This window comes from Vollenhovia emeryi, unplaced genomic scaffold (assembly GCF_000949405.1).
Source record: "Vollenhovia emeryi isolate VEMERY1.0 unplaced genomic scaffold, V.emery_V1.0 DF939194.1, whole genome shotgun sequence".
NCBI lineage: Eukaryota > Metazoa > Arthropoda > Insecta > Hymenoptera > Formicidae > Vollenhovia > Vollenhovia emeryi.
In genome coordinates, this window is record NW_011967172.1 from 651,986 (window position 1) to 674,989 (window position 23,004).

At 49.6% G+C, this 23,004-nt stretch overlaps 1 protein-coding gene across 2 annotated transcripts in view; it reads right to left on the bottom strand.

Annotated features, from left to right (window-relative positions):
- Positions 1 to 20: 20 nt before the first annotated feature.
- LOC105562140 overlaps positions 21 to 23,004 on the bottom strand; it is a 69,653-nt gene continuing 46,669 nt past the window's right edge. The window contains exons 2-9 of one of the 2 annotated variants that reach the window (XM_012012709.1): positions 12,963 to 13,098; positions 10,030 to 10,225; positions 9,240 to 9,450; positions 8,551 to 8,875; positions 7,467 to 7,733; positions 4,871 to 6,466; positions 3,399 to 4,746; positions 21 to 3,252 (exon numbers count right to left, since the gene is read on the bottom strand). In XM_012012709.1, the coding sequence (XP_011868099.1) occupies positions 2,923 to 3,252; positions 3,399 to 4,746; positions 4,871 to 6,466; positions 7,467 to 7,733; positions 8,551 to 8,875; positions 9,240 to 9,450; positions 10,030 to 10,225; positions 12,963 to 13,098 (4,409 nt within the window). In that variant the 3' untranslated portion in view covers positions 21 to 2,922. Of the gene's footprint in view, positions 3,253 to 3,386; positions 4,747 to 4,870; positions 6,467 to 7,466; positions 7,734 to 8,550; positions 8,876 to 9,239; positions 9,707 to 10,029; positions 10,226 to 12,962; positions 13,099 to 23,004 lie in introns of those variants that run through there. The other variant, XM_012012710.1, reaches the window with a different exon arrangement.

Here is a 23,004-nt window from a genome sequence, read left to right on the forward strand (position 1 = left end):
TGGAATCTCTGCGCCTTTCATTTTTTTTTCCTCCATTTTTTCTTCAACGTTCATTTTTATTAGCGATAAATAAACTTACATATCTTTACAGTAACAATGTCCCTTTCGTAACTCTCGGAAAATATGAGAATATCTATTCGCGAAGATTCGTGTAGATCAAAACTTCCATCTCGCTTGTCGCATTTGGTTGTTAATTCCGCCCTTCGCAACCCCCCCTCCCCCTTCCCGACTCAACGATGAACGAATGAACGAACGAACGAACGAGCGAACACTTTAAAAAAATCAGTACGACGCGAACGGTACGTACATAGCGTAATATTTTATATCATCATCGTCTACGTTGCGTAACGTTGTTTCACATGCGATCTACGTACAAGTCTTATACGTTACTTATAGTACTAACGATTAGCGAGCGTACAACAGCCAAACATGAGAGAAGAAGTGAACAACATAAGACCGCTGCTGCTACAAGTATCATAATCGAATCGTATAGCGATCGGCGCCTTTCGGGCTTTTATATACTTTATCGGACGTCCTCGCGCAAATTTTGATATCGGTTTCTCTCGGAGCGTCCTCCTCTTTCCAAGTCCCCTTGAGCCATCCGGCCGATCGTCTCTCAACGACTGGCGTTTCACGTGGTCCAATTGCGTGCGCCTCCTTTCTCCACCGTAACGTCATTTATCTCTCTTTACTACCTTTTATTACGAAATAATCTTTACAAATAACGCTCTCTATACATTACATATTTCGTTGCATGATCAAAGCCACGGCGTGTCGTCGTCGATTAATTTGATTCCACCGCCCGTCTCGTTCCGTGCGACGAGCGTAATTTTAATACGCGCGGTTCTGGCTGCGCTTGTACTTGGCGCGAGACACTACCGAGTCTCGTGATAGGAAAGAGCCAAAAGGATCTCCGGGATCCGTTGATTACCGGACTACCTGAACGATTGGACTCGAGTCCCCGTTATCCTCGGACAGAAGGATCAGAGATTAATCGATACAACCTCGGTGTGACAAAATATAATTTGATCCTTTGTACAGAAAATTTTGCGCTTTTATCCCGCTGGAGATTAACTTTAATTTTTAACTTAATTTAACTTTCTTCATCAATCTTGTTGAGCATCGCGCAGCGATTCGTCATGATTACAAACTTAAATGATCCGGCGAATGTGAGCGGACTCTCATCTGCAACTCGTTCGTCATCCGACATCGTTAATTCTTCTTGCACCGAAACTAAACTTATCGATCACAGCGCAGATCGAGCTGCATAAATAAAGTTACGGTGAAAGAGAGCGCAACTTTTTTTTTAATCGTGGTTTTTTTCGGCAATGCCAGTGCAGTGCAAAGAGCCTGCGTTTTACAGCCTGAAATATCGGAGATCGCTATTCAAATGTTCGTCGGATAGAACGAAAAAACTTGTTCCTTCCAACAAATCCTTAAATTAATGTTTTATTACAAGCCTCTCTCGCACTTATCTCATCAACGTGGGGAAACGCAGAACGGTGCTACTTCTCACGTGCCTCGGCCACTTGTCAGGCGATTCAATCAACTTGTACGCGTTGCTTGCGGATATTTAGACAAGTCCGTCTTGATACGCTTCACCCGCGCGAGAAACGTTGGTCCTTTCCGCGTCGTACGCGCCTCTCTCTCTTTCCCAGTAGAAGTTCATGCAGGTGAGAATTCGTCGCAGCCTTTGCCTCACCGATGGGGCCCTCTCGAAACGAAACGTTCGCTCAAGCTCCCGAGAGCCGATTAAACCGATGCAACGAGTAACGTAACGGTAATCGCGCCGTCATTTCAATCCGCCTGAGGTGACGTTCCCGACAGACCATCTAAAAGACGCATTTATTTGACCGCAAAGAAATGGGCCCGTCGTCAAGTCATATCGTCGGGAAAGTCGAAAGCACGTAGAAAAGGACTCGATGATTGAGGGAGCCTCGATCGTTTACAAAACTTGTCGATCGCGAGACTCGACGATCATAGGATAAAGGCGATATATCAAATAAAAAGTACAATAGTATATTCGTAAAAAAAGGTGTATTCGCGACTCGATTCTTTCCCGCGAGGTTTTCTCGTGGCTTGCCCGTCAAGCTGCTCCTCCGTTCTCCTCGCTGCATGACTTCTCTAAGACACGCGGCACATGATGTCAGTATCAGTGTTTAAGCAGCTATCGCTTGTCGCGTCTCTCAAGCGTATCGCGTCCCTTAATCGTATACGCGCACCGACGGCGGTACCGTTTATCGTTCCGTTGCCGACGATAAAGCCCACGATCGACGTGACAATGTAACGGGCGCGTTGCGCCGTCAGTCAATCATTCCGTCCCTATCAGCTCAATTATCGTCGTATCTTATCCTCGCGTAAGGCAGCCAATCGCGCAGTCGGCTGCCGATACGCCTAATTATTCACAATCAAACAATTCCGTCGCGAACTCAAAGAACTTATCCCTACACATCGTCCCTGCGTTGCCGCTGTTTATATTAAATAAGTAGCATGCTGCCTCGCGAACGTCCCTCGAGCTGCGGAGAGCGACTGTTCTCGTAGCCGAGACCGTCACGACGACTCGGTAATAGTCACGTATTCATCGAGTGGTCGACAGTCGTTCACTGCGACGGTATCTTTCGAAACGCGTCGCACATCTCGCCGAGATCTCGCGACGGATGTACACTCGCGAGTAAACGTTCGTAGACCCGAGCGGGGTTCTCCCTCGCGAATCGTCTTCTGCGTTTAAATGCCGCCCGCTGTCGTCGCTGAGTTGCCGTTCTCGGCGCATCTCTGCTCGTTCGCCCTGGCGGCGGCGGCGCCCGCGGCCGCGAAGCGCAATCGTCTTCGCCGAAGGGCAAACGTCGACGTCGGGCGCCGGCGACGGAGACGCGAGGATGGGACCGCGGGACGATTGGGATCCCATCTCGCGGTGGGCCCTCCTCAGAGCACGGGCTCCTCGTCGGTCTCCTCGTTCTCGCCGGTCCGCTGGGACGAGGATGCGCCCGCCGAGGGATTCGCCTTGGTCCTCCGATGCCGTTTCTGCTGATTGCTGGCGTTGCTGCCGCCGCTGTTGTTGCTGCAGGTGCTGCTTATGCTGCTGCTGGTGCTGCCGCTCGGACTGCTGCCGCCGTTGCCGCTGCAAGCCAGGTCGAAGGCGGTGATTTGTCCGTGAGCGGTAATCAAGGGCCGCAAAGCCGTGCGCACGGACCAGTGCAGTCGCGGATACGCGCGTTCTTGCTGCAGCATCAACTCCTTCCTTCTGTTTTGCTTCTGCAATAAAGAGAAAATCCTCTAAGAACACATCTCGCGAGTAAATAAGTTGATCATTTTTTAATGACCGCATTAAAGTGGATGTGGCTTCAATAGCTTCGAAAGAGACTCTATAATTTCAGGAATGTACATACGTGAATTTTTACCTCAGACACAGCTCGCGAGTCTCGCGCGAAAGGAAGCTTCTTGTTCTCGGCAAATTGCCTCAGTGCCTTCTCTCGCACGTAGATGAACGGTCTGACGACCCTGAGATCCTCCCGGCGTATATAGTAGTGCGCCTTCATAGTTTTCAATATGCCACCGTGGAGTACCGAGATGAGGAAGCTCTCCGTGAGATCGTCCAAATGTTGACCGAGCGCCAGCACGTTATATCCCTTCCGTTTCGCTAGAGAGTACAATTGCGTCCTGACGGACTTGTCGCAGAAGCTGCAGGTCCCGCTGGCAATGCTGGCGTCCAACGGATTCTCGACGTTGACGCTGATCGAGTCTGCCACCTGTTCCTCGTAGAAGTATGGAATCTCCAGTGTCTTCAGGTAGCTCATCAGTTCCATGGGATCGGAGCGACCCGTGTCGATGCTGGCCGCACCGATCTCGAAGTCGATCCCCTTCGATCTGACGTAAAATCTGTACTGATGTAGAGTGTGCAGGAGGGAGAGCGAGTCCTTGCCGACCGCCGACAGGCAAACTAAGACCTTGTCGTTGTCCCGAATCATGTCGAACTCTTGCATAGCCTCCACCGAAGGTTTCCAGATGTTCTTCGGCGGGCAGTGCCATTGAGTTCGCGGGAACTCGAGTCTCGACTCGTTATCGTCAAAAGTCTCCTGGCCGTCGTCCTCTTCCTCTCGCAGATCGCCCGCGCACTCCTCGTCCTCCGAGAGATTATCGTTTTGACGCGATTGCTGCTTGCCGCCGCACTTGGTCGACAGACTCATCATTGAGGTCGTCCTGGGTTTCCGTCCGTGGCTGTGGGCGGAGTTGGACTCGGCGCTGCTGCTCCGCTTCAGGTCCAGAGAGTCTATCGACTTGTCGCTCTCTTGAAAAGACATATTTATGCCGCTGTCCTGGGAGCTGACAGAGTTCACGGCCGAGTAAATCTTCGGCAGGACCTTCCGGGCGTCGCCGATGTCGAGGGCGCCGCGTCCCTCCTGCGAATCATCGTCCACGTAATCGTCCACATCGTTCTCCACCTCCTCGTCCTCGGTCTTCGAACGGGTGCGGACAATCTGCTCGCTCTCGGACGGCTTCATCACGTAAATCACCGTCTCGTCCGAGGAGCACTCGCTCGACATTTTGCTCTCCTGCTGCGACAGCTCGCCGACCTTGCTGGTGATCTCGATCGGCCCGCTTTTCCTAGAGCTCGAAAGGCGCGGGGACGCCGACGAGGGGAGGACGATTCTTCCGCGATCGGGCGAACCGCATCCGCTCGAAGAAACGTCCGAAGTGGAGGCGTCCGGCGAGTACCTGTGAAGTCCGTCAACGGCGTTCACCATGCATCTGTTGAAGAAAATCAATTTACGATAACTACAAATCATTTAATTAATACGTTCGCACGCCATTTACGTGACATCGTGAATTGCATTTCTATTAAATTATTGTGTACTTTGGACAAAAAAAGTACCTTATCTCAGACTTCACTTCGCTCGCCATTTCCTTCGAGAATTCCATCAAGTACTCGGCGATGTCGCTGGCCGTGAACGAATCATGCCTCGACTGTTTGTCCTCCACGTATGTTTGATTAACTACGCTCTGAGCCCGCGAGTGATGCTGCGGCGTGTTCTCGGATGTGTTCGTCTCCGACAAAGCGTCGTCCACCTTGGAGATCACCTCGCGGATCTCCGATTTGATCTCCGTCGCTAATTCCTTGGTCATCTCCTTGACGTACGCGCTCAGATCATCCTGGCCCATGTTCGTTAAGATAGGCGACGATCTACCACCGCCCACGAGCCTCTCGGTGTAATCGCTGGTCGACGAATACGAGGACGGTGGCGACGCCGGAATATGATTGTAGTTCAAGGAAGAGATCGAGTGGCTCGGGCTAGCGGCCGAGTCCAACTCCAGGGAGTTCAACTCCGTCTGACTACTGCAGCTGCAGTGAAGCCGCCTGTGCCTCGACGAACCGTTCGACGTGCTCAGTCCCAAGCTGGTGAGGGTCTGCGGGCTCAGAGGAAGCGGCGGGATCGGCGAGGACGCGGTCGCGGCACCGGCGCGGTTTCCCTGCACGATGCATCCGTCGGTGGTGCTACCCAGGGAATTGCATCTCGCACGTCCGGCATTGGTCGCCTCCATCAACTCCCTCTGCTCTTTCGTCGGTCGGGCGGCGGTGCGGGATATCGATCCCAGGACCGAGGTGGTCACGGCCTCGCCCACCGCGAATCTAACGGGCATCGGCGAGTTTGGACACGTGGCGGGTGATCGGTGTCCGCCGGGGAAATAATATTCGCTCTGGTTCGAACTCTCTTCCTCGCTGTTGCTCGATGACGACGGTTGGTTCAGTTCCGCCGTGGTCGCCATCAGAGTTCGCCGGACCGTGCTCAGCGCTGGTAGGCTCCGATGCCTGGGCGAGATCGTCGAGATGGGCGCGTTGCCCGTGCGCGGAATGTCGCTGTTCAGCCGTCTCATGCCGTTCGTCAGCGTCAGGCAGTTGACCAGACTGTCGTGAGAGGTGGTGACGGTGCTCGCGTGACTGTACTTGTTCCAGGCAAGCAGCGGGTTGAACGGCACGTCCTGCTTGACGTTCTGCGAGTTACCCAAAAGGAGATCCTGCGCCTCGCTCGGCAGCATGAACCAGCGTAGCGTCTCCATGCGCTCGCATATGAAGTTGAAGCTCTTGTCGATCTGCAGCGGATACCGCTGCGCCATTTTGCGGGCGCGGTTGAAGATGTTCCGGGCGGTCTGCAGGGAATCGCCGTAGGTCTGCGGGAAGACGCCGGCGCCGGAAGCTCGCCTCTCCGTGGCGTTCATCCTTCCGTCCGTGTACCTAATGGAGCCCAGCCACTTGCGCTCCTTGAAGACGCTGTTGGTGTGGTGCCGCCACTCGCCAGTGTCGGGATTCAGCATGTACTGCGGCAGAAGCTTCCAGCCTTCAGTGGCCACCATCTTGAGAGCTTCCAGCACGAAGCCAACTTCCGTCTCGCTCATGAAATAAGGAAAGGACAGCCTGGCGAAGCCTGGTCTCAGACCCTCCGCGGTGGTTTCCTCGGTGCCGTTTCGTTGTCTAAAATAGAATCAACTGTGTACAAGCGTGCACGGTCTTTTCACGGAAGCAGAATCCTGCGTCAAGTTGGGATAAAAAGACTTACGTGACACCCACGTGTCCTCTACGTGTCCATTACGCGAAATTACACCGTCCATTTTCTGCTCTGTCAATTTGTATGATGCGCGTAATCTTTCGCACGTGCGGATGTATTATTTTTTGCTCGAAGCAATACGAGTGGCGATTAAAATTGATTAAAATCGATGTCGCAATTTGAGTGAAATCAGATTTTTTTTCACATTATTCTTAACAATGGAAATGCTGTTGATGTAAGATCGATATTAAAACGCGACTCTCTGTTTTCTCTCTCTATTTTACAATTCACTTAAATCGAAGATACGCGAGACAATGAAATTATTAAAAAGCATCAGATCGCAATAATGCATACATTTTTTCAATTTATCCTTCACGACTTTATTATGTCTCTGTAACTTGAATCATCGACGTAGTTATAAATCTAAATTTCGAGCATTTTCTTTAATTAACTGTAATATGAGAAACAACATTTAAACGATTTATGTGTAGACAACAGTTTCTTCTCTCTTTCAACTTTTTATCCCCTAACTTAGGATCCTCTTATGCGTGGTCTACAATACGTGGAGTAAGCGTGGAGTAAGGAGTAAGGGAGAGCCCTAACTTCTAGCTTTTGGTGTAAGGAAGCTGAAATACGGGCATGATTTTTAAAATAATTGTAACACTGATTGATGGCATTTTGATTCACCGGGAGTAAGCCTAAGAGCAGAAGTAGGAGTAAGAAATAAAATGGATTTATTTCCTTACTCCTACTCCTTACTCCAGCTTACTCCATGTATTGTAGACCAGCCTTTAGATTCGATGTGTATAGGAACGAACTCGAAGCAACCCAGTGAATAAAACTTGTTTCAATCATCACCTACATTTCGTCAAACGCGAACAACTGATTCAATTCGTGAACTAAAGTACGATAAAAAACGTGACATACCCTTCCAAGAGAACGCTCTCGTATTCCTTGGCGAGTTCCCGATCGATCCCCATCAGATGATGAGCGTAACGGCCCGTGCACGCGCATCCTCCTCGTGCCTGGATACCGAAGACGTCGTTCAGGACGGCGCAGACGAAGTTATGGTGGAGGAACGTGCCGCGAGGATGGCGCACCATAAACGAGAAGATGGGCAGTCGCTTCACGTTTTGCGACGAGCTGCCGAGTAGAATCAATTCCGGAATGGTGCGCACGTGGGCCAAAACTTGCCTGAGAGGAGAAAGCGATAGCCATTAGCATTGCGTTGAACTATCACGTCGTACAACGTATACGAAGGCAGTCGATGGGTCTACGTATTGGAAATCACGCAATTACATGCGCAATGCAATCAACTTGTGCTCGCGGTCCCTTGTAGCTCGCGGGCGAACTCGCGCGAGGAAATCATGACCCGCGGACGAGAAAGAGAGCACCGAGCGCTCCGTAGCTTTCTATAAGTCGTAAACAGGAAAACATTCGCGGCAAGAAATTACTCGAAACGCTCGTGTTTGTTTCCTGAACGGTGGGACAAGACGTGGGAAAGATTTCTTATGCAATTCTCAGGGCCTGAGCAGAAAGATTGTCGTAAGTGTTTACGATTCCGTAGTAAGACGCAAGTCGCTCTCTGAAAGTCAATCAGTGGATTATCATTGAAAACAGTAAATAGTCGCTGATTTACAGTTGTAAGTGTACCACTGTTATTTTCAGCAGTATACTTATACACCCAGAAAAAGACTTATTTAGGTTAAACAAATGAGATACGTTGAAATCAGGTTTCTTTAAATCTACTAAACTTTCATTTACTTCTACCAAAGCATTTGCTAGATTTGAAGAAACGGATATATGAATTCTCTTAGAAATTTGAATCTTAATCAAGTAAAATTCTGATTAAGGTAAAGAAATCAATGACATAAAAGTCTATTAAGGTGAAAATGGAAAGAAAATTTATTTGATTTCAAAGAAACTTTCTTCTGGGTGTAACTGCAAATCGGTGGCTATCCGCTGCAGAGAGGCAATCGTCTCCCCCCGGAGAATACGCGAGATCGCTCACCGAGAGATCTTGTCCTGCCGCGTGACGATCGCCCTCGGCGTGACGTTCTCCTTCAGCTGGACCGCCAGGCCGCACCGGATGCTCTCCACCACCCCGGCGGTCCCGCTCTCGTCCCGCAGCTCGGGGTCGCGGTGGTAGCGATGGGAGTCCCTCATGTCCTCCGCCTCGACGTCCTCCCGCAGGAGCCAGCGTTTGGTCACCAGTATGCCGGGCGACTGCACGCCGCCGATGAACTTGTGGCCGGCAAAGATAATCGCGTCCTTGTGCACCGCGGTCTCCCCGACCCCGGGCAGATGCGGATTCATGTCGATTTGGACGTACGGCGCTGGAGAAACACAGTAACGATCATCGATCGTCGATCACCGATCGCCCCGTCGTTCAATCCCCTCGATACCGAACCTGCCCGTGTTAGGTAACGCGCGAGCGCTTACGTAAAGGATCATTATGTCACCGATAATAATATTTAAGTTATATCTTCGCTGCCGAGACGTTTACGCTACTTTACGAGCGACGCACGTGTGTCGAAGCCGGTAATTGAACACCTGCTCGCAACAGATTCGGCGCGGCTGAAGGAAAATACAGGCGCAAGTCATGTAATAACATTTTTCTTGTTAATTAATTAGTTGATCATCTTTTCTCGCTTATCATAGGGCCGATCGGCTCGCGACTGATTGTCAATCGATCATTACCTGCGGTGGTGTAATCCCACACGCTGAGCGCGCCGTATTGATGCAGCAGGAGGGTCGTCGCGACGTCATCTGCCAAAACCCCCGTTATGCAACTGGCCGCGCTGAAGCAGCCGATCATTTGCGCAACGCCCTCGCTCCGCATTCTCGCGAGTCCCCGCTCGAGATCGTTCAGATCCAAGAAGCCCTCCCGGGTCTCGGAAACTCGTACTATCTGCAAGGCGGTTTAATTGCGCGATCAAAAGGCTCCGCCGCTCGACAAGTGGACGGCCGCGTGAGCGCGATCAAACGTCAATCCCCCGACTATTCTAGATTCCGAGGGTCACTTTTGAGGACCGTCGCGCGCCTTGGAAATATTTATACGGGATGGCCCAATGTCCCCGCGAAATTTATTAGGGGCAGATCCCTCCGAGTCGATGTCGGGCCGCTCGCGTTGTATTCGAAGATACTTTTTTTGTTACAAAACAAAGAGATATTTATAAACACAAAAATATATCGTTTATACTTTGCGCGCTAATATTAGCTCATTGACCAAGTCGCTCGACCTCCAGGGAGACGTTAGATAATGGAAGAAGAAGCGGCCGCGCGCGCGAGGCGACATTCGGCGCGCTGCCAAGATTCGGGGCCGGCTACGAGAAGCTGCGTTCGTTGCCGTACGAATCTCTCGCATCTCCTACGCATCTCCTACGGCCATCACGGCCCGCTTTAACGATCCACTTGGCGTTTTACTGCCCGCCTCTACTGACGCTCGGCTTTTCCACGCGCGAATTTATCCGCCCGGTCGTTCGCTTACCTTGACATCGAGCTCGCGCCAAGGTCTCAGGTTGGCGTGATGCTCGAACGGGCCCACGAAGACCACGGTGGACTTGGAGAGATCGAGGTGCCGTAAAAGTGTGCGAAGGGCAGCGGCGGTGCCTTGACCGGTGAACAGGACCGCGTCCTGCTCGCTAGCCCCGACCGCGTGTCTGACGATGTCTCTGGCCTCATGCCTGCAACGTCAACGAGTGCATTGGGACTCGGCCTTCGTCGAATTCGCCGATAAAGAGTCCGTCGGCGCAGTCCCTCCGCCTCGAAAGGGAGAGGCTGTTGACTGCGCCACGTACTCTCCGTTATAGACACAACGCGATCGCTGATTCACGCCACTAAAGCTGTGTACATCACCGGCATTCGTGAGCAAGCCCCGAGAGCACGTGCGAGCTCGCGCGATTGACGCAGAGTCAATATGGATTTAGCGGCGTGTGACGTGACGCGAGATCAGGAGACGTAGGTCGAGGAGAGCAATGCACACCTCGCGGTTTGCACAGCCTCCATCGATTTCGCGCGGCGCGCGTTGGTCATAAAGACCTGGGCGTCCACGATGCTAGAGCTTGGTCCAAGCTTCAATTTCGAGTGTAGCCAATCAACTTGGCTACTTCGTAAAAGCTGCAAGTTGATCGGCTACACATTTCTCGGAACTGAAGCTTGGACCAGGTTCTAGCGTCGTGGAGAAATGTGTAGCCAATCAACTTGGCTATTCCGTAAAAGCTGCAAGTTGATTTGGCTACACATTTCCCGGAACTGGAACTTGGACCAAGTTCTAGCACTTAATTCACCCGCTGAGGCCCGGTTTTTCACTCTCTGCAAATTCTCTTCGCGTTAAAACTAATATTTATAACTGTTTATTAATCAGTTTTGTTGAGCCACCTTTTGCCTTGACGTCTCGACGCCGGCATTACATTGTACTTTTCATAATTTCACGCGTAACAAGCGACAATAAAAATTAAGTACAATACACTAGCAAAATGCATTGCGCTTTTTAAACAAATATATATTACACGCTTCTTACTTTTGATTTATCATCACAGGCATTTTAACGAGAAATTAGCTGCTGGGTGAAAAATATTAATATTTACCGAATAATGTACGGATACAAGTAGGTCCTAGACGTTGCGCTGTACATAGACGTATTTAATAAATTAAGGCAAGAAAGCAGTACACTTCAGCTTTAAACGACACCACCGTCGCGCGAGGTGAACAACACCGGCGGTCATGAGGCGGAGGGAGATTGAAATTGCGCGGCAATTTATTGCATATTGTGCACACACGTCGCTGAACACGTCATCCGCCGCACGATGAACCGGTATCGCGCGTATCGTCATCGTTATCGCGGTCCTCTCGCAGGCCACCACCGGGTGAGCGTCGCGGCCTCGGGGGGTGGATATTGATCTGGGACATCAGCGCCAGGAAACGGGAGAATCGAGACGGGAGTATTTCGCGCGATCGCCGCCACCGCCGCCCGGTCCGGCGAGATTTAAGGTAGTTGGGTGAAAAATGAAGAAAACTGCGTTACGTCCGAAAAGATACCGGCGCGCAGGACAAATGTGGTAAGAAACGGTATACGAGAATTCACATTTCAAATATAAAAATTACAAGTTGGGCTACCTACATCTTGCCTTGTAACCCGCATTGGCGTTTTCTCATACGCTGTTTAGTTAGGGGTCTTACTTTAAGTTTATTATTAAAAAATGCTTTTCCTTCGGAGCCGCCGTCTCGCCACGAGAGCCGTCGGCGATAGCGGCGACGATAACGCCTAGACGACGGGCGCTTCGTCATCGAAGGACTTTTTAATCGCGACGCCGGTTAAATTTATGCCGCGGCCGAGAAAGTTCCCGGACCAGCGACGTGGGTATCTCCTTGGACAATGCGACGCGAGCAAAGCGACGGAATCGCGCGACTCGCCATAACTCGCGGCTTATCGGACGGGAGTGTCGGATTAGAAATTGCGGCGGACGATAGCTCGGCTTAATTGCAACGCGCGTCGGCGAGGAGCCGTCCGGTCGCTGAGATGCACACACGTCGAAACCGCGCCTATAAACGTTATTTTGCATAGAAAAATTAATGCGGGCGGCGAACGCGCTTGGAAATTCGTCCGATAATGCCGCGCGCTGTCCCAGTTGCATTGCAATGAAATATGAATAAGATTAATTTACGGCTTGAATAAGTGAGCGAGTGAACGGGATGAGAGTGAACGAGAACGTTTTATTATTCCCCAGGAATAAAATCCTTTCACGAGCAATCGACTGACAAGAGAGGGAAATTGGATTACGTTAATGAAATAATTACGATAAATAATGTAAAGCCTGTCCTACACGGAGCATAAATTGAGAGCTAAACGGGACGAGATAAATGGGGAAATTTTATTTATAGCGCGGCGTGTTGTAACGAAGAAAAAATAGGACGAGAAAAATTAATAAAATTAACAGATGGCAAGTACAAAAGGGGGCGAATAGAGTCGAGTCCAACGCGGTCAACGGTGGGCGAGTAAACGTTATATCGATCTTTAATAACAAACAACATATACAATTACAAATCGGACGTCTTGGCTCCGCTTTGTGCCATCTTCAGCGATGCGGTAAGAATTAAATCAAAATGATCTCACGTTCTACGGCGAGAAACGCGCGAGTGTGACTTCAAAATTTTAAAATAGCTTCAATTCCCGAGATTGGATTTCCGAGAAAATCTAAATACAACCTGGCTAATGGTCGTAGTTTATTATTCGTATAACAGAGTCCCTTGTTGTTGGCCACTTTTGAAAAATTAATAAATGAATTGAAACTTTGTGATAATAAATTGCAGCAAAACGTGCCTCGATTCGTGCAATTCGTACAATTCCAACGAGACTCTGCGTGAAACGCAGCATTTATTCTTTCGAAGGACGAGGATCGCCGAGTCCCCATTGTCGCTTACCTAAAGAGAGACGACTGCAGACTGCAGATGGACGTGGATGCCCGAGTGTCGCCCAAACATGGTAGCACCTCCTTCGCAATGTAATCTTCAAGGAACTGCAGCGACCTTCCCGAGGCGGTGTAGTCGCAATAAACCACTGTAACACAAAGCGAGGACCGGTGAAAGGTGGACGTAAAGAATAGGTCTCCGCTTTCGCGGGGCGTCACCGTCCAATTCGTTTTTACTCGTCCCTCTGATTCTCGTCGCGTGAATCGCCGTGAATCACGAGGGCGCCAAATTGCTCCTCTTCAATTAAATAACATACAATTAACCGGCCAGTGTTTTAATACAGGAAATTTATTGCGAAAGATATTACTTCAACCAGGGTTTGAACCTGAATCACCCTACACTCTAGGCGGGCGTCTCACCAATTCGACCACTGAGGCATGTGGTAATATTTGTCGCAGTAACAGTATAAGAATGATATCTTCGCGTCTATTTTATAATTATAAAAGCGATTGCGATTAAATCGGAATCGCCGGTGGAGGGGGGGGGGGGGGCAGTCCCCGCGTTTAATTTCTACGCGAAATTCCGCGGGTCCGCTCAAGTTTCGCGATCCGCTCGAATCGCGCGACGTTCGCGAAAGGACGTCGCGCGAAGGCCGCGAGCGAGCAGCGCGGCAGACCCCAGGGAGGTCTATTTGCGGGCGTACTTTGCCGACAATGTGCCGGGGCGTTAAAATATCCGGCGTAAACCGCCGTAAGTCGCTTCCGTCGCTATTTCCAGCTCTTTACCGGGAGGAAACGACAAACGGCGAGCGGCCGATTAAAGTTTTGCCCGGTGGGGCGAGGCCCGCGTCGCGTCGTTTTGCGTTATCACCTCGAGACCCGTTTAGAATGTTGCCCGGTATCAGGCCCTCCCCCCTTCCGCCCCTTCGCCGCCGCCGCCGCCGATGGGATCGTGCCGTCGGCACGATCAGATTGCACGGATCGCAAGGCACGCAGATTTATTCGCGACGTTACATCTCCATAATTACTTCATGCGCTCCCACAGCCTAGCCGCGACGATCGGCCCACCGTATACCTCGCCGATTTTCACGTTAACGCGACGGGCTGCGCGAATTCACGGCGATTTTTGCCGAAGACTCGTCGAATCGATGTTAAACCGACATTGTCAAGTCCGACGTCAATTCGACATTCAGTTTGACGGTGTCGATGTCGACTCGACATCGATCGACGAGTCATTCCCTCGCTGAGGTACACTGAGGAAAAAAGTCATGCCACAAATAAATTTCCAAAGACTTTTTCTCAGTGTAAAAGTCGAACAATCCAAATAATTCGATTACTAATTATGGGCCCCAAAATGGATTGCTGTCTTTTTTCTCCCAGAGTAGTAAGAACGGACCGCGCGTCTCCCACCACTCTCGTGTTGAGAACATGCGCGAACTTTAGAACGAGATAGCTGATGCTGGAGTGGTCGCCTCGTCTACCCAGCAAAAGATCTACTTCCTTGTCTATTTCCTCAAGGTCTAGCAAATGTTTTAGTACAAGTAGGTAAAAATTGAATGGATTCGAAGAAACATGACTTCAACGTATCTCATTTGTTTAACCCAACGAAGTCTTTTTTTCTGGATGTTAGTAAAGTAGTGAGGGCAACAGAGAGCCTCTTTCGAAAGTTTGTACACTGCCAAACGCGCGATCTGCACATTATACGTCTATTATAGATGCGTCAGGATCGAAAAAGAAGAAAGGACCGGAGAGAAGCTCTCGCTCTCGAATGGCGGCGGATCTGTCAAAATTTCCGCCGCGATCTCGCGGATTTTCGGCGCGGCGTGCGGCGAACAACCCCGTTCGTTATTGCTCGGAGCGCGGCGGAGCGGAGCGATTTTTCCTTTCTTTTTATTTTCTTGCCCGCGTGCAAATCGAATCGCCGCGCCGGGGGAAAGCCAAGGTAGGCGAGGGGTAATGACTCGCAGGTGTTTCTTACGAAAGCGCTTGATCGACAACCGGTCGCGGCGCGGCGAAATTATATACGCGAGCGGCCGCGCGGAACTTTCGAGAGTTTAGGCACGGCGCGCGCTTCTAATACATTTCTCTCTCTTCGCGCGGACGAGCGACGCCGAGAGGCGCGAGATGCGATCCGCTGACGCGGCGACACTATCTGGCTTCTGTCCGCAGGCACCTGTGTGCTCTCCGCTTCGCCACCGCCGCCGTGTCTAATTGCGCCGGAAAACGTCGTGAAAATAGCTCGGAGATTACCATCTTGCGAAATCCCCGCGGCGATCTTTTTCATTTTATCTCTCTCCTTTTTTTTTTTAATTCGACTGGAAATCAGCGGGATCTCGAGACTGGTAATCGTCGCTGGTGACGCAAGCGCGATCGCGAGTGCTTATTACCTGTTGATATCGTTACGATCGGAGCAGGATACTTTTCTAGTACCGGGAGGAAAAGCGGCGCTTCGAAGGATATTTGTATCATTGATTGCACAACGCGCGATCGACTCTTCGATCTCGCGGCGCGAGATGCGAGATTACCGGGCGCGCGGCGTTTAATTTATTTATCCCCGCGGATCGAAATGAGCGGGTGGCTGACAGCTCGCAATTCGTTCGCCGGACAGGCCCCCGGTGGGTTTTATTAAATTACGTTCAATCGGTCGGTGCTGTCCATTTCCTGCCGGCCGTCGTAGATGACGTCAGGATATTATACCTCGAGCGAGCAACGCGCGCTCGTAATCGATGCTCAGGGCGAAGTGCGCGATCTTGTCGATAAGCGGAATGGACAGACACTGGTAACAACACTAACAACATCGAGCCGGCTGTGCACTTTTAGTTCCACCGACGATAACCGATTCCGCGAAAATTATTTCAATGCGTAACGAGCGCGATTCGTGGAACCTCGCGTCACCCGGAGCACGTACAGCCATAACGTTATGCGCCAAGTAGCTAAAGAGACACTCGGAGATACATCAACCGTGCGCAAATTTAATTCGTCCAGTCTTATGCCCGAGTCTACCAATACAGACTAACTTTAATCTCGGCTTAAATTACTTATCTTTTTCTAATTCGTAAAACTAGAAAAAGATATACATAAGTTGAATCGAGATTAAAGTTACACTGCGTTGGTAGAAATGGGCATTGATCAAATAAAATATTGATTAAAGAAGACATCGTTTCTTTGAAACTGAATTTCAAGAAAATTTGCTTTATTTTGTAGAAACGAACTTTTGTTCTGGGTGCAGTAATAATCTACTGATTGACTTTAAGAGAGCGTGGTTCACGTATGAAGCTCTGATCCGTTCTCTGTGCCGAGTCCGTCCTCCTCTTCTGAAACCAGTGCGCTCTCGCAAACGCGGACGCATTCACGCCGGGATTCACGCCCGCGATGTGCAAATTATCGCGCGAAAACGGAGTGCTGATAACCGCGCTCGTTAACGCTATTCGCACGCCGCGTCGCGTGGATTATCGCGAAACAGCGGGCGATTATCGCGTCCGTGTTTGGCACCTGCCTGGTGCCAAACGGCTGATTCCATCGGGCTTTCTCGTGCGGCGCGTTTATCTGGCGAAAACCGAGGAAAAGAAAACAGAGGGCTAAAATGAAACTAACCACGCGTCGCGTGACGAGCGTCTCTTTGTTGTCGCCGCGAACGAGCGTGGCGTGTTTCGACGGGTTTCAATGATGATTAAGTTTCACGGATAATAAAGGGCATGCAAATTCGTTCTGTCGCACATACGCGATTCCACGAACGACACGCGGAAGCAGCGATGCTTTGATGTTTCGATAGCGGACGCACGGGATGTCGGTCAATTGTAATTACGGGCGAGTTTAGCGGGAATGGTCCTCTAGATAGTCCTAGATCCGCGTGCGCGATACCGGCGGCTCGAACACAGAGAAAGAGAGAGAAAAAGAGAGAGAGGGGGGGGAGAGAGAGAGAGAGATTTCAATAACGCTATTTCCATATGAACAAATATGTTGTTGCTTTATACATAAATACACCTGACTAGTTTTATCGACCTCCAATCGAGATTCTCCGTTTATTTCTCAGTTTAAGCCAGCCGTTTGACTTCCTTGCGCATCGCTGTTTCGATCGAGCTGCTGTGTTCACCCAGTAAAAGCGATATTACTTAATTTGTATTGTGAAATTATATGGAAAAATGAACCAGAGATCGGAAAAGGAGAAGTAATTATTTGTGAATTCGGTTGCCTGTACTAGTGCGAGCTGATTTATTCATCAGTCATTTCTTATATTTAAGGATCGTCTTAAGTATCTCTTGAAATATTTCTTAGCCAAAAAAATGATTTGTGCAGTGTTGGTACGGATCATGGTTTTTGGCTAAGTACTTTTTGAACATGTATATTGAACGAAGTTAAACGTAAGAATTTCCTAAAAACGAGCCATACTGAGCACTCAGTACGCACTAGGTCGAGTAAGCGGAAGAACAAGGTTTAAGAGTTGGTTCCGTGTTGCGCAACTGCGTCCAATTGTCGCGCGGTTTGAAGATGCACCAAATGACTAATTGCCAGAGAGATTCTACACCTTGTTTATCGCATAAGCGAATCGTTATGTAAGGCCGACTCTTGCAAGAACACGACTGACATTGCCTACAAGGTGATAACTTCGTCAGAACGAAATCTGGTCTTTGCATCATCGTATTTCGTCCGAGGGTACTTTGAAAACAAATCCCAATTGCAATAAAAATAACAGCATCTATTAGTATTAAAGCAGTTCGAGATAAATTAACGAATATGACTTCCGCTTCGACCTGTCCGCGGGAAATCATTTCTTAACTGCTGCCGTGTCGGAACTCGCCATCGCTGAGGTACGTCAGAATGACATTATTAATTATTATATTTATTATCTGTTTACGTAAGCATTATTAATACCTCGATTACGAGAGTGTTACATAAATGTATTGTAAGTATCTCTTACTATTGGACAAAAAATTTTACTGAGAAACTTAAAATACATGTTCCTGTTGAAAAACTGAAGATTAAAATCCAAATAAAAAGCATCGTTTATATCAGCGGAAAGTTTACATACCAATGTGCAGTCTAGAAGACCAAGTTAACGAGATACTGTATATCGGAAAGTGATAAAAAGACCGTAACGTTTATTGAAATAAGGGAAAAGGGATATCGCGATGCGAGGGTAAGAGACGTTCCCTGCGAAAATCCTACCTCGCATTATCGCCGAATGTTCTCCCTAAACGCTCTTTAAATCGAGACACGAGGCCGATGCAACTCACGCGCGCATACAATGACTCACTTGTTTGAACTCGCGGCGTGCTAAAGAGTTTGTGTAAAGTAGTACGCTATCTACGTTTTGCAAAACAGTCCCGCGGGCCACGCAGCATGACACTCGCGGCAGCGTCGAGCTCGCTACCAACGGGCTGTTTGTGATGTGGGCTCCACGTGCAGGCGCCGGTTTTTCCACGAGAGTGATCCCGGCCACACTCTGATAAGTTTAGAAATTTTTGCCACTTTGTGCGCAGATACTTCCGGAATTTTCAGAAAGTATAGATAGATATATAGATAGATAGATAGAGATAGAGGGGGGGGGGGGGTGCGGACGCACAAATTATTTAGGTGCACGCCAACTCTATGCGCCATTTGACGTGTTTCGCGCGAATTGCGTTTTTGCACTCTCTCACTCTCTCGAGCCTCTCTCGACTCGCCGGAGTTAATAATCCATTGGCCAGCGCCGCGCAGTCTGCGCTTAGACCGTTAGCGCGAGCGCTTCTGGCCTCGGAAGATTCATTAGCATACGGGGCCAGACCGCGGCAGGCCACGCAAGCCACGCGCATCCGGTGTACGCCGCTGCCGCGGTGGCACGTCGCGTCTCGTAGACACCTTTAATTAGACGCGGAAAATAATTAACGCGCGGCGCGGCGTCTTTCGCGAATGGAGAACGCGCCGCGCGTAAAAAAACAGCCTGACCCCCCCGCTTTATTAAAGCGAAATGAAATTTATAGCCGGCGTATATCATGGCAGCGCGCTCGCTGCTCCTCCTTTCCATTTGACTTTAAAGATTGAAGCACGCTCGTGTAGCGTGTACTTTTACGCACACCCACCACTTTAATCTGTCAAAGCGCGACGGATTGATTAATCTTTTTAAAGCGATTACTAGCTGAAACGTATGCACATTTATTTTTACATCCGTGCAAACCTGCGCGAAGCAAGTCTTTAATATCAAATAGTTATATGTTTTATCACGTTACTACGTCATATATTTTTTGTTGAATGATCTCGCGTTTCTATTATACTTTTCTCTTTCTAAAGAATCGATTGTCTAGGAGACATTACTGCAACAGAAGGCACAATCATTTTCGTTCCTCTCGGTTTTCCGTCGCGTATTTTATTGCTGATATCTAAAACTGAATAGAGCTGCGTATTGCGAGCTCGCTCTATAGTCATCGACCATAATAGTCGCTTCGCCACTATTGAGGCTATTCCTCGAAGTTGCCGCCATTCTGTACAAGTATCAAAGACTCCACGGAGACAATGCCCACGGGCACAAAAATAGAATATACAATGCGCCGTCCTATTTGTACGAGTATTATTCGGAATTACGTAGCTTCGTGTCGATCCCGGGCATTTTTTTGCCGCGGCTTTATAGTAAAGCGATATCACGAGAAAATTGTTGCGCTTAGAAGCGAGTTCGTCGAATACACAGGGTGTACCAAAACCACCGGATGTCCTTTTAATCGCAGATTCTTTAGAAGATTTTAAGTCCGAAATTCTAATACAAAAATGTCGGGGCTATAATAGTTTTTAAATAATAAGCGCATTATATTTCACCAATGACAGACCTGAGATTTCGCGCGCTCAGGCACGGCGACATGACGAGTGAATGAAAGTGTTCCTATGAATGTCGCCCGTTTCGTTAGGTTCAAGTAAAAATTTGCAGCATGCTGTAACTTCAAAGTGTTGTAGCTGTCAAAGCGGTCGATCAGTATCAGTTGCCACGAAGGTTGTTACTAAAAGGGCGACATTCGTAGGAACACTTTTATCACTCGTCATGTCGCCGTGCCTGAGCGCGCGAAATCTCATGCCCGTCACTTGTGAAAGATAATCGCTTATTATTTAAATACTATCATAGCCTCGACATTTTTGCATTAGAATTTCCGTCTTGAAATTTTCTAAAGAATTTATGATTGAAAGGATATCCGGTGGTTTTGGCACACCCTGTATATTGAGACGTGCACGAAGGGACAATGCGTGGATTCAGAGAGGAGCGTGGAAAACGTCAAAAAATCCCGACCGGCCGCGACAAGGCTGACTGTCGGCGCTGATCGAACAGTCGCGACCCAGTTGTGGGTTCGATCAACCCCTCCCCCCCTTCCCAGTCGCGCCGATGTTCGATCCATCTCTCGCAGCTCGGAGCCAGCAACTATCGGGGGGGAAAAAAAGAACGCGGAGACTCGTCAATAAACTATGCGAAATTAGAATGCCGTATCTGTGTGCGTGCCTGCGCGCGCGACTGGAACAGGAGAGACTGGCACGTTTGCAATTTTTCAAATACAGAGGAAACTAGAACGCCCCATCTAGCGTACAGCTCTCCCCTCGTGTTATCCTTCGTTACATTCGGAGTATTTTATTATTATATTACGTTTGTTTGTTCCCACCCCCCCCCCACTCCCAGGCGCATTTCGCGAGCGCACGAAATTACGACAAGCGCGAAAAGTTAAAAGATGTGGAAGAATAGGGGGAAAACGCGTTCTTGATCGAGAATCTAAAATTATCTCACGCAATAAAGTTCATCGAGAAAATGGAAGCGTCAGAAATGTGAATGCTACAAAGCTTACGTAACATTTATATTCAACCTGGTCTATACGAGCGGTTTATGCAAAACTAATAATATTCACAAGGCTTCCTGAAAGTGTAAGCAATGTTTACACCCCGTCCGTTCTCAAGTGATTTATTTTTACAAAATTGAACACATATTTAAGATCTCCCTATACACCCTCTTATAAAATCTCCAAGAGTGGCGCGGTACTCGCAGCCGTTGTTTTCAGTGGACACCTCTAATGAAGATCACTCGTTTTAACAACGGCGCTGCCCTTGAAACCTTTGGAGTGCGCCGAAAAACCTTGCCGCGAGGGGTGACAGGGCTCTCGGATGAGAGCACCACTAAATTTGGAACGAGAGCCGAGAACGCGCGGTGTGCGCACCGGCGCAACGGAGCGAGCAGCTTGCGACCTACATCGCGAAGGGATCGAGCGTACGCTTGCTCGGATGCTGGGTCACTTCCATGAAACGGCGGACGAAAATAGTAGCCGCCTTCTTTGTCCGCTCGAGCGTGTACGCGCCGTGGCCGCTCACGTCCTCTTCCACTCCGAGCGCGTCCGCTCCTCACCCTCTCGCCATTCTCGCATTCTCGCCCCCCGGTGGAGGGCGAGGGGGGGGGGAGGGCTGGTGGACGGCGGCCTGGCTTCGATCGCGTCCGCGTCGAAGGCGATCGATCCACGCAGGAAACCGCGCCGGATGCTGCGCATCGCGCGTGGAAATCGAAAGGCGCGTTGGAAAGCATCGGCGCGGCGCCACAGAAATGTCAAGCAGTGAAAGTCGGTAGGGAGGGGGGGGGAGGGGAAGGGGCAAGGAGGGAAAAAGGAACATTGTTATGGCTTTCACGCGGAATGGATTGGGTCAGGGACGGGCGCGCGCGACAGCGCAGTGGCGAGTCCTATCGCGTCTTATCTTCTAATTGTCAAAACGGAGTATCCGAGATGGAAGACGGCGGAAAGAGTCGCCCAGGCTTCTATATAGGGGAAAGTCCCCTATAGCCTCTTAATATGAGATAGCGGGGTCTCTGCTAAATTAATTGGCACCTTCTGTTGATTCCACCGTGAATTTTTTGCCCTTGCAGTGGTCCGTTTAGCGGGAAGTTGATTGTTAGATCGTGTCGAATCGTTGCGAAAGGAAGATTTGTGATGGAATTTGGACGTTGAAAACCTGCTATCTCATATTAGAATTCTATCTCGTAACAAAGGACTTTCCTCTATTGCTAGACCGCTACCTCCGAGCTGAAAAGTGAGGCAAGAGTTCCGCCACGTCTTGTTAGGTAAATTAAGTGGCCTGTCAGCGGCACGGCGAAGTACCCTTTATTTACCTAACAAGCCATGGCGGACCTCTTGCCTGACTGTTCAGTTCGCAGGTAGCAGTCAAGGAGTACATACAGAAAAGTCCTCTATTAAGGATTGTACGAGGGGGAAATCGCTGACCAAAATCTTGTGCACCCACTGGGCATTGTTTTATCTTATTTTATCTTTATAATGCCTCAGCAAGGCCCAATGCCCAAACTAATGCCCAAAAATGCCTAGCAATGCCGCAAGTCTGTAACACCACAATGCCCCCAGCGGTTTACCCCTCGGGATTCGAATATGAGACAATAGGTTTCCAACGTTCAAATTCAATCGCAAATCTTTTTTCGCAACGATCACACGGTCTAACAATGAATTTTCCACTAAACAGATTTCACTCCAAGGGCAAGAAATTCACGGTGGAACCAACAGATGACGCCTATTAACTTGGCAGAAACCCCGCTATCTCATTTTAGGAGCCTATCTCATAGACGACTTTCCTCTGGAAGTCTGTGTTCTACACGCCCGGCCTCTTGTAATCCACGCGCGACACCAGATCGCACGACGTCGCGGCAATTGAATCAATTTCAGAGACGATAATCCCGCGGAGCGCTTTAAACGTTGGACGCGTCTCGTCTCCGTCCAATTGCCCTCTCGACTCATTAAAACCGGCCGGCGAGCGTCTTTGACGACGATTAACGCTTCGCCACTTGGCGCGCCCGTCCGACAATCGCGTACACGCCGCGTACACATGCAACCGTATACGTGCATACGTGTGTCCGTGCAAGTATCTCAGTTTAAAGAATGCCGTTTTATCTCGCCGACGTATATACGTCGTCGCGCCGAGTGGCACGTGCAAGTACGTAGCGACCTTAATATTTCACGTCGGACGGACAGGTCCGGTCGAGCGCGGTCGTAGCTTCCTCGAGGGAGGACGATCGATCACGCCGGAGAAGAGTCCCGATTTTTTTTCTTCCTCTTCTTCTT